We start from the raw sequence: 17,078 nt of genomic DNA on the forward strand, positions 1-17,078 counted from the left end.
ATAATTCACATATTATACAGGCTACTCATTTCTTTTATAACAAGATAAACAACTATGTATGTCATGGACCACATTTAACATGCATACAATTAGATTTCATCCCATAGCAACTATTAGGTGAGTCAATCTGCACATATGTATACCATTAAGGCAGAAAAGTTACCACTCTAAAGCAAAATACATTCTAAAGCTCTGATCAATTTTTCCCAATTTTATATATACACACATATATATATCTAAACCCATTACCATTTTGGTTATGGAAAATTTAATTACACAAAAGTTTAGCACTTGATAGTATAGTTTCTACTGCCCCCAAATTATGTGCTTTAAAACAACAGAATGTTTAGGCAAATAGAAGTAAACTGCCAGATTTTTACATCTGAGGTTTTTGTATCTTGAAAGGGAATAGGAGGATGCAGGATTATGTGCACATGTGCACATAAAAAATATGGAACCTAGACTAATTCTTGTGTCTTCTTGGTAGCCTGACAAATCATGGTACTGTGAAAATTTCAAGAGAAGGAATTATTTCATACAGCATACTAACCTAGACAGATCCTCTCTCTTGTGAAATCCTCTCTAAAAGGATCCAAGTTAACAATGAGTTGTATCACAAAGTTTATTTTCCTTGAAGAAATGTTATGATATAGTATAAAATGCTTATTCTAACCAATTTCAATGCCCTCTAACTTTATATATATATTTTTGCCTTCCCTTTCTTTATATTGCATATTCTCAAATTGGGGTAGTGTGATGGTATGATATTCATTATTTGAAAATGAGTATTTAGTCATTCCCTATGTAGAAAACAAAAAGTCTAATATTTTCATTATACAAATTATAGAAAGACTGATAAGCTGTTTTAACCAGAAGATACATATAAAGAATGCAAGGTCATCCCTATATCCTGCGATGGGTACATATGTCCATAGTTTTTATGTTGATCAAAAGGGGGCTTAAGTTTCAAAAAGTTCAGAATCACTGCTCTGGGACTGGTATTTGAGGTAAGGTGCTTTAACCACTTAATAGTAAAATAGAAACTCATACTGATTGTTTCATTTAACATCTTCTTTGATCAATACAACCCAAATGGAATTAAAATAACAAAATAACATATCTCTTTCTTCCATTGGTGGTCTCAAGAGCATCACAGTGTACAATGGAACTAATGTAAAGAAGAAAAGTTATGAATTTTTAAAGCAAGTTTGTCAGAGATGGTAACAATCTACCTTATCTTGGGTCTAATACAAAAATCTATTTAAAATTAAATAAACATTTCCTGAACATTTAAATAAGTTCATTAACTAGCAATAGCTTTTCTGACTAATCAACTTCATTTACATCTACAGATAAAGGAAAAACTAAAAACAATTATTATGTTTATTTTAGGATGAAATTATTTAAGCTAACAGGGAACACAGAAGACACAATTTTAAAGAAGGAAATTTTACCAAAGTAACACAGGGAAGTACTTGTATAGAGAAGACACTTGTATAGAGAAGACTTCAGACTAGAATTCTAGGTCCCCTGAATGCTAAAATCTACTCTCCTTTCACTATACAATGATGCTTTTCTTGGTTTACACACAGACAATTACTAAAGAAGAAAGAGACTGTATTGTATCAATATTTACATGTAGGCATCTCTGTAATGCAAAACCTAAAATCTCTAAAACTTATTTTTTTAGCTTGTTTAATTATAATAGTAATTAAAATTATAGTGATCTAAAGTTTAGAAGTGAATTAAAAAACAAGGAAAATGGCAAGTCCCCCATCTTCAAATATATGAGAGAATATGGATGCAGTAAAAATCAGAAAGGCTTTTATACTCTTTATTTGCACTAACTGACACAGAATTAAATATACAGATGGTAGGTAGAAGGATTAGTAAAAGATCATTTGTGGAATAGTGCTTTACTGTTTCTCTAATAAAAAATGTATCTAATACTAGCTTTATGTATGTAAATTTAGTCCTGACTTTTCTTTTATAAACAGGTATGGGGATAAATGTACTGTTTTCAGTATTAGAATTTTCACTATTTTCAGGGACAAAAACTATTCTCTAAAATAATCCCAATGTGTTAATGTGAATTTAATTCAAACATTTACTGAAGGTCACTTTAAAAGAGTACCTTTCTTTTATAAATTTACTATAAATTTAACAAAAAGTAAGTATAAATTTACTATAAATTTAACAAAAAGCATACACAATGAAACCAAAGGCATACAATATGGTCTAAATTTGATGGTTACCTTTCAATACTTTCTCATCCAAGGTCCACAGCTGCAGATTGCCAGCTCCCTTTCCATGTGATGCCCAACTGTCAAGCAGTGCAAGTTTTATAAACTTATACAGATAATTACAAAAAGGGGCTAGTTGATGGTCACATGGTAAGTCCTTTATGATATTATGCAGTTTTAAGTTTTTGCATGTGATACAGCAATAACCTAATAAACTATATAGGAAAAGAAACTTTAAAATCTTACAAAACTACACAATATCATAAAAGGAAAAGCTGAATCTATGTGTGCGAAAAGAGTTGGGAGGGAAACTTGCCTTACAACTAAAGAACAACTCCATTCCACTGCAGTAATCTGGGATGCGTATGACAGAGCTTGCATAATGCTGGCGATCCAAAGAGAGGGAGTTGGCAATCTACTGATGCTGGGGACACTGGACACCTAATGAAAAAAAAGAGGAAAACAAATTCCAGATTTATTAAATGTCTTATCACCATGGACCTGAATTTTAATAAATTCAGATGCTCTGAATGTTTAACTTAGGTGAAAGTAACTTGTTTACACAAACCATCTTATAAAGATTATATCTAAACAAAATAGGTATCAATAGTTATATGAAGAAAAATTAAGATCTCATATAAAATACAAAGAGTGCTTTTTTATATGCAGAGGATATTTACTGTGGATATGATAAAAACTTTTATTAAAAAGAACAGTACAAAAACATGATGTATATAATTAAAGTATCAATGCTACTTTTCTACATGCTTTTACTTATAAATATATTGTTAGAGTACAGAAACATGAGTCATATGACAAAATATTTTTTGTTACAGGCTTGGTTCTTGTCACATATATAAATCCCATGGTGGAAAAGGGATTACATAACAATATATCATGCTATTCAAATAAAATGCAATTAAGTTAGAAAAGTCAAATAGATCTGTACACAAAGATGTCTCATGTAAAAATCACTAGCAATATCTAAAGGTAGGCTGCAAATAATTTAAATTCATATATATAAAAACACAGCACAAATCAACTGTAAGTAATTATTTTAATAAACTAATTATTTGACATTCTCCTTCGTCTAAGGAATAGTAAATTAAAAAGTACTAAGTATTTACTTTTTTCTCCTTATTGCTTACCTAAAGAAGCTACTACCAAATTCTATATTCCTGCAAATTCATAGTTTTGGGGTGAAAACATCACATTCATCTTGTTGATAGTCCTTGAAAAAAGTGCTAGTTTGACATTATAGTGGAATGTTTGCATGTCAGTAGAGAATAAGTTAAAAAGTACTTTAAACACTGGCTTAAAGTATGAAGGTACTAGTACAAAATATCATATGCTAATCTTTTCTCTCACCCATTTTCACTTAAGACCAATTTAATAGAAAAGGAAAGCATTTGTACTTTATTTGAAAGGCATCCTATATTGAATAGTATATACATTTCCATTGTATTTCTAAATTAGCATTTAACTAGAAAGCATGAAGATGACTCTATCAATGATAATACAACTTTCAGTGCAATTTGGCTTTGTAGACAGGAATAACTGAATGACAGATCATATTCCTAGTGAGGTAGTTACTATTACTGGTGAATAAAATCTAACATACATGTAACTGATGTATGCAACCCATTTCATTTACAAAGAGGAAAGAATCCTGGACTGGAAGCCACTGGCTGAGTATCTGAATTTGATCCTTCTCACTAAATTGCTGGTAGCAAAAAAGTTGATCAAATTTTTATCAAATCTAAACCTGCTATTAGGAAGGTGAGGTATCAAGCAATTCACTGCACAAACTGAATCATTAAGAAATGGTTTACCTGGTATCATCAAAGTGTAACATGTTACACTAAGTTAAATTAACAGTGCAACTATCTTAAAAGCAGGGACAGTATTCTACTTATTTTTACTTTCTCATTAGTTGTGTGTTTTTACAAATACATTTCATAATGCCTAGCACAGAATAGGCCACAATAAATATTCAAACTATTACATTAGTAAATTTTTTTAGCTGAGGTCTTTTCCTTAGATGCAAAAGCTTTTAAAAGTTGTCAGAAATATTCCTGAGATAAATGTCTTTGAGATTTTCTGAACACACAATCAATAAAATTTAATTCTTGATGGGTTGGGTCATCATTATGAACAGGTTATTGTGTTATATTTTAATACAGCGACTTTGAGGCACTGTTCAGGTTTCTAGAGCTATGACCTATATTAAGTGGTTATGATTATTAATACGTTTGAATTCCTAAGACCTGCTTTTGTAGGTTTTTAAAAATTGACAGTGTTTCATGCTGTCAATATATCTGCATTAAACTGCTCTTGTCCTAATTAAAAGCACCTGCTACCACTTGTTAGTCGCACATCTTCATTAAAAGAAACTGGTTCCACACTAATACCTTTTTCTAGTTTAAAGTCCACATCCACATGTGGACTCTGTGCCCTTTACACGTTGGCTCCTTTTTAAACTCTCTGCTGGAATCTGGGTTAATTTTTCTTCAATAAATCTTTTTCTACAGACTCTGGTAAAATGGTAGGAAATTTTTATTACTGTTATAGTTTTATCAGTTTTTTATGATATTCTTCCCCAATTCACAAAAGTAACTGAACTATTCTACCTTTAAATTTTAGGATCTTTCCAAAAACTGTGATATCTTCTGTAATATAAAAAACCAGGATGACGTAAAGCTCAGTATTTGGCTTTAAGCGCCCCAAAGATTTAAATTCAAATTTCCAGAATTCTTGTCAGTGGAAGGTTGTAAAGTAACTATTATTACAGACAGTAATACAAATTTACTTGGGGCATTAAAAATATTTGACATTTAGATTCCACATGTAAGTGAAATCATATGGTATTTGTCTTTCTCCACCTGGCTTATTTCACTTAGTGTAATACCCTCTAGGTTGGGTGAGGGCTTAATGATGTGTGTAACTGATGAATCAGTGTTGTATACTTGAAACCACTATAATATTGTGTATCAACTATACTTCAATAAAAAAAATAAGTACAAATACTTGGCCAAGTTGAAAAAAAAAACCATATGCCTATTTAAAGTGTTACTTATGTATGAATGTGTGAAACATAATTCAAATTATAAAAGCTACGCTATGAAGCTCTAACTACAGAAGGATCTGTCACTACTTCAGCTCTTCCTTCAACTCTTCACTCCATGCTGGAAATATACAGCATAATTCCCTGCCTGATGTAAAAATACCAAATAACCCTTTTACCTTTTAATTGGATTTCTTTGGAGGAAAAGAGGTTTTCAAGTACTGTTTTTAGGTAAGTTTCCTAATGGATTCAAACTGCCAAACTGCTGTAAATAGAAACAGTGAGCACTATTAACAAGAGTTAAAATCCAGTTCTTACCTGAGCAGAGCAGTAATTAAATGCCAACAAATACCTGAAAGTAAGACTTACCCTAGATAAATAAGGACAATGCATTCTCAGATAATTTAGTGACAATAGTCATTGGAGCTTTGTTTTACTAGTCATATTTGGTTCTGGTTCACATTTCCTGTCAATTAGCTTTCTTTTCTATTATTCTGAACATGTTATTTAACAGTGGATTCATCATAAAGTTCATGTTATCTGTCCCTCCACCCTACTCCCAAACAACATATAAATATGTAATGAAAGGAAGTGATCAAGTGACTAGAGTGTTTAGTGACTTCTGAATAAACATAGCTTGAAAATAAAAGATTAAATCTTTTATGAAGAGACAGATGCCAGCTCAACCAACCCAGATTAAAATAAAAAATTTATACCCAGATTTGGGAATAAAATCTTAAACTATAAGTGAATTCCTAGAGGATAAAGACTTTGTTTCAATCTCTGGATCCCTTCCAAGGTGCAGGTACTATACATAGCACATGGAAGACACTAAGGAAATATTTGCCTAATGAGTAAGAGTAGGATTTTTATTTGAGACAGGTAAATAAACTTATTTTATCTGTTGTGTAGGGTTTCCAAAAGGTCATTTTAATTTTCTAAAAACATTAAAGATGACTATTTATAAAGACAGGATAATTTTCCCTCCACAGCTGAGATTGTTTTCAGTTTTGTTAACCATTAAATAGTTTACCAGAAGATCTAAAATAAGAAAATATACATAACAATTGTCAGAAACTTAAAAATAGTTCAAGGTCAATTTAGATTTTACTGCAAGTATGTATCAACTAAAGCTATTAAGTAAGGTTAATTAGAGCATATTCAGGACTCTGAATGTACCAAAAGTTTCTTACACTGTAGTAAAATGATTCTGTATTCTAAACAGCTGACTGTAGTATAATTTTGATTTGATGTCATACTGTGAGCAAATGAGATATGGATTGGAGAAAAGAGGGAAGAATCCCATAATCCTTCATTATAACAGAGTAAAATTTCTTTATTACAGGTGTTAGAAAAAAAGACAATGTAGAATAATTTCTTTGCTTTAAATCAAGCTTACACTATATGCAATTTTGGGGGGTCCATATAAATTCATGTAAGTTTTATATATAATTTGACTGTATTTTCCCAGTTACCTGTGTATCACTCCTTATAATACCTTCACTTTTTAATATATTACAGCATCTTTTAAAAAATGAATTAAGAAAATACATATATAACCATATTATTTGTAACTTCATTTCCTATTCTAAGGAAGGTAAAGGGTAAATGGTGAACATAGTTAAGAGAGGCCATAAAAATTATGGATTGAAGACAACTTGATATGGACTTGATACTAAGGTCAAGAATCTTCTTTAACTATCTGATGGAATCATAAAGGGTAAAGGCTAATTAATACTGACATTCACACTTTGCATCAAATACAAGTCTGATTTAGAAGTATATGATGTAATAAGATACTCCCAATTATGGGACCTTGTGTATGACTTCATTAATTTCTACCTAACTTTCAAATCACCAACTTGTTCTCTCCCCGTAAGTTGGCAGCAGCAGAAAAAATGAGAGAATAGGGCCCTTAACAAATATGGGCTTATGACAGGGTTTTGCAATCTCTGCACAACTAACATTGGAAGCCAGATAATTCTCTGTTATGAGGGGTTGACATATGCACTGCAAGATCATTATAATGTAGGATATTTTTAGCAGCATTGCTGGCCTCTATCCATTAAGTGCCAGTACTGCCTCTTCAACTACAACTAAAAATATCTTCATACATTTCCAAAAGTCTCCTGGGATGGGGTAGGTGGACTCATCCTTGATTAATAACCAGTGGTTGATACAGAACTGTGACAAAAAAAAAAAGGGGTGTCATCATCTCTAAACTCCTGATTTCTCTAATGTTTGCTCTAGCTAATGTACAGCCTTTGGTTAGGCAAGAGAAGTGTCATTAATGTATTACGAATTTAAATTATTTTAAAAATATAATAATTTTACTCATTTCTTGAAATAACTTTTAAATTCTTAACATGCCTTTTAACATACTGTAATCATTACATACATATTATTTTTTGTATATTTTTAACATTTCAAAAATATTTGCATATAGTAACAATGATCCACAAATATTTTATTTTACTAGCCATATGATATAACACTGTTAATACTAATGGTTGGTTAGTCTTCTGTTGGACAAACACACTTTTTCTAAATTTCCACTATTAGAGGTTGTCAGCTGAACATGCCACTATGTAAATTACTTTTTTTTGGAGGGGGATAAGGGTTGAGGAGGGGGGAGGGTGAAGGTGAAAAATGGGGAGAATAAAGATTTAATCCAAAATTGGATTATAGGATCAAAGAGCACAGGCAGTTTTATAGCTTTTCTAATATACTGATTACAAAATTTGGAAATATTTGAAGTCTGTCTTAAATCCTGCTTAATATTGAGGTGCTTAACTGATAAAAGATGTATTAGAAAAGGTAATGGTCTTATATTTTTAAATTTCAGTTTATCTGTATTGATAAGACTATCATTTATCATTCTATAATGCAAAGTTTCTTATCTTATAACATCTCTCTTTTTTTTGGCAAATGTTCACTTTTCCTTATACCCTATCTGTACAAATATTACCTTATTAAAGAAAGATGAAAACCTCTTTGAAAATCTAAACTGATACATAAAACATGAAGAAATTAAACATATGAGAAATAAAGTTCACATGAAAAACTCAGAAATACAGAAATACAACCACTTCTGTATAAGCCTAGCAAAAAATCTTCCAGGTTTGATTACTTAGAAATCAATAATGTCTAATAAATTTCAAATATAATAGGATCAGGTCAATTTATCAATATCTTAGCTCTATCTTTCTGGGAAATAAATTCCCTTGATTATAAAGGATATTTTCGAAACAAGCAAAATGTAGATTTTCTCTCTTGACAAAAACTATAAAAATAGAAACAATGTTATTATTTCTCCTTTAGCTCACTAAAGAATCTTACGATCTAGCTAACAAGAAAGACAAAATTAAATGACTTTGTCAAACTACAAACTTCTGTTTATTTCAACCAGATGTTTTACTTGAAACACATCTCAGGTAGATAATTAAGTACAGCACTGCAGGAACTAGCAGATGTTGAGACTTTTCTGAATGGGCCCCTAAAGGAAATAATGGGATCAAGTGAACTATAGGACACTCCTGAAAATTAAAGCATTTTTCTTTCCTCACATCATTAACCATAAATGGAATTGGTTCTCTTATAAGAGTAAATGAACAGTCTAGATTTTGAACACTGTAAATCTTCCAATACAATGACTAACTCAATGGCAAAACCTCAAAGAGGTTAAGAAAGCCTTTTTAATGGAATGTTGATCTGGTAAGAAAATGGGATAATTTTCCTTATTGCTTTGGTAGGAAAATCTATTTGGAAAGACCCTGTAGAGAAGAAACCCCCTAAAGCAGCCAGGTGTTTACGTGAATTCATATTAAATCCTCTATCACATATGTATTTTTATTTTTAGTAATGACATTTATGACAACCAAATGTTTATATGGATTATATCCTCTTTGTAGATATGAAAGTTTATCATGAGTAACAGAATTATTTTGACTCTAAATACTATTTTTGTTTTGACAGTGATATCCTCTAATGATGATCAATAGTAGTACTTCATTTGCCTGGCAATAGTAAGGGAAGCCAAAGGCAACAAATCAGTCAAAATCAGTCAAGTTATCACTACCACTACCACCAAGTTCATGCACTTCATTATTAGGTCCCTCAGTTCCTTACTATGAACTCAGTTCTAACAAATACGGTTACTTGCCTTGTAATCCATAGTATATAAGCTAGGGGAATTACATGGACACAGACAAGAAATGACAGGTTGACAATGAAGAAACACACAACAAAAGCAAAAATACAAACAAAAACCTCCAAAATATATAGCATAAGGGCCCTTTGGTGAATATTTACTTAGAATTACTGATATTAATAGATTTTTAGGGAATCAGTTAAATTATGGATATTCATAATAATCCATGAGCCACCAAGAAAGGGTTACATTGTGTTCAATATAGTACAAGGAAGCAGGGCAGTTTTTCATTAAAAGATTAAAATAAGAGTTTTAGCACTGAAAGTTTAACGTTTAGTTAACTAAAACACCTTATTCCCAAGTAATGCCAAGCAAACTCGTATTCAGTATTAACATAAACATTCAATGAAGTTATTCCTACAACTAACATCTATCACATTCAATACTCACTTTCGTAAACAAGTAATCAGACTGAGATACAAACTTTCACTATTTCCTTTATGGTGTGGCCATTTCATTGGTTGAGAAAGGCTGTTCATGAAAACAACCTTTTGGGTAGTTTAAAAGTAAGTAAATAGTGTGTATGTTGATAACATCAGTAAGATCATACCCATTAAAAACATTCCCAAAAATTTCCATTTCTTGAAGAACAGAAAACATATTTCAAAACTAAATGCAAATACCAGGAGTCATGGACACAGTAAAAATTTAGAGACACAAAATCTAATCTACTGAACTGTATACATAACCTAAAATTTTTTTATGAACATGCCTCCAAAAGGGTTAAAGTGTCAGGTATTTGTAATTTAAGTTTTCTTTTACTTTTCACTTGTTCCTGTGAAGGAAGACAGTATGCTTATACCTCACCATCACCAATGGAAGTGAGGTGGTGGATGGCTTTACAGAAAAACTCGAATGCTTGCAGAAGTCCCTTTCTTCTGCATAGGTGAGTAAGAAATACATGCCATAAGTACATAAACCATTTGTGCCTAAAACTACCCATTAAAAACAAATAAAACCCAATTTATAATACGGGAAGAAATTAAGATGCATATGTTTAATAACTACAGCATAAAAAAACAAAATTAGTAAATTTAACACAATTCTGTTTAGAGTCATGAACAGTATGGACAACTTACATACATACATGGACAAAATAACAGCTTCTGCAAAAAACTGATCAGAAAACTATTCTTTCCTATTAAAGAACAGAATCAGTCCTTTATGAGCATGTAACATCAATTATATTTTAAAAACTCTGGCCAAGGAGAAAATATTCTAACGTAAATGTTGTTTGAGAAATATATCACAGAGGTAAATTTTAAAACAAAACTTCATGTTCCATATCAAGAAACTGTCCATATACCAAAGTGTGTGTATTATGTATGTATATACAGATTTCATATATATGAAAACATAAGAGTCTAATAAGGGTCCAAAGCACTGCTAATAGAAATATTTCTAAAATATAGTTATTTGCATTTTCAGATTATATATTGAACATAATGTTTTCTTGTTAATTGATGGCTATCATTATGAACATTATTCTATCTCTTAGATTAAAGCAATATCCTCAGGGGTATCACATGAGACTTCTGAAATGCTTGAGACTGTTTTACTCCTGTATTAAATAATTTTAGAAGTTGTATTTTTATAGTACTTTCAGAGTATTCAATATGTTGTTTCTAAACAGCATATAAAATCACTAGTACAAATCTGCTGGTATGAAGCTTGCTGTATTACTACCCTTATTTTATACATAATTTTAGATTAAAATGTTCTGAGTAAAAAAAGACCTATAAGAGGCTTCATGACATTCCTAAGACATTAAACACAGGGATTTCTAAAATGACTGATTTTTTATTCAGTGCTTAAAGCCTTCTTCTCCATTTATTTATTGGTGTGTAATTTTGTTTCAAACCTGTAATATGGGTGAACTCTAAATGCCAGTTAAATTGATATTATTGACTTCATAAATAACATAATTCAGTATTTTACCAAGTGCTGAGTGAATAAGTATAATGCCCTTATATTCTTTTTCCTCAAGAACAATAATGAAGGTAAAGATTAATTGTGAATTTAGAATATGTAGTGAAAGCTAAAAAAAAGACCTTCAGCTGGTAAATATTCTTAAAAAACATGTATTGTTAGTATGCATTAAAAACATCTGGGGCAGGATTACATAATTTATATTTGTTATGTATGTCACATCTAATTAAAATTTTGTTTACTAAGCAATAAAGTTCCATTAAAAGCATATAATTACCAACTAAGAATTATTTGCAAAGTAAGCATTACCCAAAAAACTACCAATTGGAAGACAACCAAACAGTTTATTGGGAAATATCTAAAACTATACCTGATATAAACCAGGCAAACAAAATTAATTTACTTGCCCCAGCACCATTTTCGTCTATTAAAAATGCAAACTAAACCACAGAGGAGAAATGAAACAATGTTTCTATTTTTCATTGCAAATTTTTATGTAATCCAGGAGAACAAGATAAAAAAGGCTTTAGAAAAAGGCAGGAATAAATTTTTAATGCTGACAATAAGAGACAGAACTTTTGGATCAACACCTACCGATTTTTTTCTACTGTTTTCCAGATCTTTGAGTTCATTCTCGATTTTTGTGATTAATTCCCTGAGTTCATCAAGATTAGTGCAAATAAGCTAAAATAAAACACAAAAACACAGCTTGATAACACATAATATAAAACAACCAAAATGTGGTAACAGAAGTTGTTTTAACATACACTGAATTTACAATTATTTGTCTTTGTAATAGCAAAAAGCAAAGAAAGCTCCGCAGTTAATATTTTAAAAGATATTACTTGTTATGATGTATGAACTTCAGGCTTAGTATAAAAATAGCTGAAATTTCAACATTGGTGGTTTCAACCCACATCCCCACCTCTCAGTTTGCTTTATAATCCAGGTACTTTCTTAACATTATTAACTTTCAGCCCAGAATGACAAAGATCTGGAAACTCACCCTAGATTCACAGGTTACTGAATCACCTTTAAGAAATATTTCATCAGGCAGTCTCCTAGTAGGTGAAGAAACACACCCTTGGAGAACTGTATTATACCTTTGCTTTGGTTTGCTAACTATACAAACAAATTGTATTATTTTGTTGGGATTGCTAATAATGAAGGACAAACTGTATGTAATATATTCAAAGAAGTAAGTGAAATTAAGTACACATTCTTAACATGATCTTATTAGTACTCTTTAATAAAACATTCTCCACAGATAGCATCTATTTCCTTTTACAATTGTGTGCTCATTTTATTTCACCTTTTTAATGTTGGCAAATAGCCAAAAAAATTGGTTTTTAGTTATTAATAATCAAACTGGTTTGGCTTAATTACTCAAGTTTTAAACAGTGAGGTGTTAGCAACATCAAAATAATTAATAACTACAATTTAGTTCTTGTAAAATTATACTAAGTTTTCCCAATTACTCTTGACCCTTGAACAATGTGGTGGTCAGGGGCGCTGACTCCCATAGTTGAAAATCCACATATAACTTCTGACTCCCCAAAAACTTTAATCACTAAAAGCCCACTGCTGACTGGAAGCCTTACCAGTAACATCCTCAATCAATTAATACATATTTTGTATGCTATATATATTTTATACTGTATTCTTAAAGTATTTCAAATTCTGCAAATCTCCAAAAATTTTCCAATAGATTTATTGGAAAAAATCCACATATAAGTGGACTTGTGCCATTCAAATTCATGTTGTTCAACTGTAATTCAATACATTTAACTTTTTTCCTAAAATAATTTAAGCTGGTATTTAAGAAATCTATTGTGAAAAAGAAAGATTTCTAAAATAAACCTGCAACTACATAAGAGGAAAAGTTTTAAAGAAAGTCTTGTTATAATGTTTATACTGTGTGATAGTTAAAAAATAATCTATACTTCTAAAGCTGTTAATTCACCATTAATTTTATCAGCCCTTGTTTAACATTAATTTCTGTGTAAGGGTACTGTTTTCCTAAAAGGCATACTTTCTTTTAAAGAAAACAACAAAAGCAAAAGTGGGTTGCAAGATCATTCCTAGTGACTACTAAGTGAATGGGAGATAAGGAGTTCCTTAAACTTCCTTATTATTAGGGTGAACCATATGAAATTGTTGATATGCCTTTCATCTACAAAAATGGCAATATGGTTCAACCTAATAAGTTATGAAAAAATTATCACAGATACCATAAATAATTAGTATTAGTTATCATTAGAATTATCTATATCATTTCAAACCCAACACAGGAAAGATTTGTATTTAAGTAACCTGAACTAAACAATTTCAGAGTAGAAAACAGTATATGATGACACAGTAGAACAGTGCAGCTGATATTTACTATGAACTACATGTTCCCATTTGCCAAATCTAGGGCTTTGGGGGAAATGCTGATGAACAAGCAGCAGACTGGCTAACTATGTAACTGCCTCTACAACTGGATAAAGTCTTCAACTTCTTTATCTATAAAGTCCCAGCACAATGTTGGCCCCACACCAGGTTTTTAGTAAATACTCAGTGGGAACTAAACTTTTTCCCATTGTATAGCTTGTCATTCTGCATGTCAAGTTTGTCCCAGACCTTGCAAATGGCTATACCCCTTTTCACTGAACTTGGTGTACTAGTTAATATCACAGTGCAGATTTTCATTTGCACATATGGCAAAGGTCAGAGGAATTTTCACTTGCATGTTAGCTGTCTGCATGTACAAGGAATAAGGATACATCTTGCATGTAGTTTGTAGAGACCTACAGTAACAATTAAAACATGTACCCCTACAACTAAGCATACCCTAAAATTTTAAGGTATTTTAATTAGCCATTAGTCAAGATCAACAAATATATTTCATTTCAAGGAATAGATAACACAGTTCTAAAGTCAAACCATGAATGATTTCCAAGCTTAAGAGCTATATAACATTTTCAAGTGTCTTACATATTAAGTTGTACTCAATCAGTGCTTCTCAAACTTAATGTGTATAAGAATCATCTGGGAACCTTGTTAAAATATACCTTTTGATTTAGTAGGTCTGAAGTGGGATCTAAGATTCTGCATTTCTAACAAGTACCCAAGTATGGTCTGTAGATCACACTTTGAGCAGTAAGTTATTAAATGTATATGAATTATATATCTGTATGGTTACTGAAACATTCTGGTACTATGTAGCTAATAAGTATGAAAATTCAAAAAGATTAATTTCCAAATAGGGGATTAGCATTATCTGTAAAATTCCAAACTGAAAGCAGGAAAGACATGTATTTAAGTAACCTGAATTAAACATATTTGGAGTAGAGAACAGCAGCACACGATGTAGTAGGGCACTGCATCTGATATTTATTACAAACTACACACTCCCATTTGCCAAAACTAGAACTATGGAAGAAATGCTGATGATCAAGCAGTGGAATGGCCAACTATGTAGCTGCATAAAATAAATGCACACTGATTAGACATTTGTTCCTTAAAATAAATGACATGGCTCAAACATATTTTGTTGAATTTGAGGATCAAAATATTTTTAGCAACATTTACCTTGAAGTTATCTTAAATGACTTAAAAGCTACGTAACAATTTATATTCCTTATATACTAACATACATCTATGTCTCTCTCTACATGTAGATAATATATACATAAGATAGATACCCAAAATACACAGTCAAGTTAAGCTATTAGAGAATCCTTACATAGGAATGTGATTTTAATTTTCTTACTAATATTGGAAGAAAATATCTTTGGCAACTTGGTCATAAACATTCTCTATTTCTTCTCTTTTACAAAGTAAGTTATACGTGTGGCCTTTAAACTCAACTTCAGTACTTTTGGAAATAAAATGAATACAGTAAGTTCACCTTAATAAGGAGAACAGATGCGTTTTTTGAACAAAGCAAAACACCTTATTAAAACCTCCTTCTCATTACCTTGAATTTGAAAAATATATCTGAGGCTCAAAGACCTCCGGGGTGAAAAGCAAAGCCCCACAGCAGCTCGGATTACAGTGCGGGTCACACTTTCAGTCATACTGCATTAACTACCAGAAGAGTTTTATTCCCCAGGAGGAACCTCTCTAGGCTGTCACACTCTCCATCAAGTTAACCTTTTACATGATTTAATTCATGACAGAGCCATAAAATCACAAATCTTAAAGCTGAAAGGGACTTAAAACTATGTAATTTGGTGTAAACCTTGACCTAGGCTAAAATGGTACCTTCAATTCTTATACAGCTAATTAAAACTCACAGAGATAAAGTAGCCTAAGATGACACTGGTAGAATAAACTGCAGAACCTAGGACTTACCCACCCTCTACACTATATCATATCCTTAAAGGATCTTCCTAAACAAAACAAACAAATCTAACAACTGAACGTGTATCATAGTTTTAGGATTTCATTTACAAAGAAACTTTCATTTCTGTTAGATGGTAAATATTACAAGGCCCTCTCCTCAACTCAAGAAGCAGAAATGTGTGTATGTAGGTGGTAGGGAAGAAAGGTCCTGTAGAGATCAAAAGAACTCCTAAATCACATCTCAGAAAAATTACAAAATAAATATTTCTTAGTTTATTTCTTTTACAAACTAGATACTATGCCCTTTGGGTATAAACTAATAGGTTTGAGAGATATTTACATTATTTGTTCCAAAAAGAACATAAGGTAACAAACAGAAATAAAATAACACAGTAAATCAGATTAAAAAGCAAAGGGAAAACAATGCGGAAAAATCAAAATGAATAGGCTCGCACAAAATGAATCTCATTCGCTGCTACTCTAATAAAGCAATTCTCTAATTTATTATAAAAACTGTAAGCAAAACACTAAATGCATACTGTAAATTCAAATTTTATATTGTAATTAAATTACACTAACATCTGTTAAATAAGGACAGGAAAATCCCTTCTCACTTCTTATGACAATCATACCAGCAATAACTATTTTGAAACCTGCAAATAATGACATCACATGTAATATGAAAAATAAGTCTGATTAATAAGTTTAAATATTTTTATACTATATAATTAAAAACAGACGTTTCTCTCAATGCACTATATTTAAAAATTGAAAGAATTTTAAGGGTTAAGTAAAAATCCATGCTGTTAAAAGTGAAACAAAAAGCTGAACTTGATATTACTCATTTTAAGATGCAGAAATTCAAAATAATAATATGGTCTTAAAGATCCTTAAAATAGTGAAACAGTTAAACTCTAATTTTAATTTTGGTCTCAATTTGTTACACTGGGTAGTACTTTAATTCATACCCTTAGTTTCTCCATTGGTTAAATGAAAAAATATAGTTTTTTCAGAACTATGTTAAGCATCAGTGAGTTTATGGTTATATTTGAGAACAATACTACTAAGTCTAGGTCTTAGCAGATGGATTCTGGATTTCCTCTGCACAGTAGCCTTTAGAATAAGTTATACATATGGAACAGGAATAACTACACATTATATGAAAGACTGGTTATCAATGAAAAGCAAAATCACTGTAACTAAGGCTCTTAGATTATTTAGAAAACTTATTTAATACCTGACACAATAAGTTTTAAAAGTACTTTCTATGACTTTATTATAATTGTGTACAGAGAGAATTCAT

The 17,078-nt window shown here is 31.0% G+C and overlaps 1 protein-coding gene across 6 annotated transcripts in view; it reads right to left on the minus strand.

Annotated features, from left to right (window-relative positions):
• The window catches only part of KIAA2026 (KIAA2026 ortholog), a 138,440-nt gene that overhangs the window by 38,383 nt on the left and 82,979 nt on the right, over positions 1–17,078 (minus strand). For 5 of the 6 annotated variants that reach the window (XM_036878823.2, XM_036878824.2, XM_057498649.1 and 2 more), the window contains one exon: positions 12,041–12,130. The exons of the other annotated variant lie outside the window; for it this stretch is intronic. In XM_036878823.2, coding sequence (XP_036734718.2) covers positions 12,041–12,130 — 90 coding nt within the window. The remainder of the gene's footprint in view (positions 1–12,040; positions 12,131–17,078) is intronic. 6 annotated transcript variants of the gene reach the window in all.

Source organism: Manis pentadactyla, chromosome 3, assembly GCF_030020395.1.
Source record: "Manis pentadactyla isolate mManPen7 chromosome 3, mManPen7.hap1, whole genome shotgun sequence".
Classification (NCBI taxonomy): Eukaryota; Metazoa; Chordata; class Mammalia; order Pholidota; family Manidae; genus Manis; species Manis pentadactyla.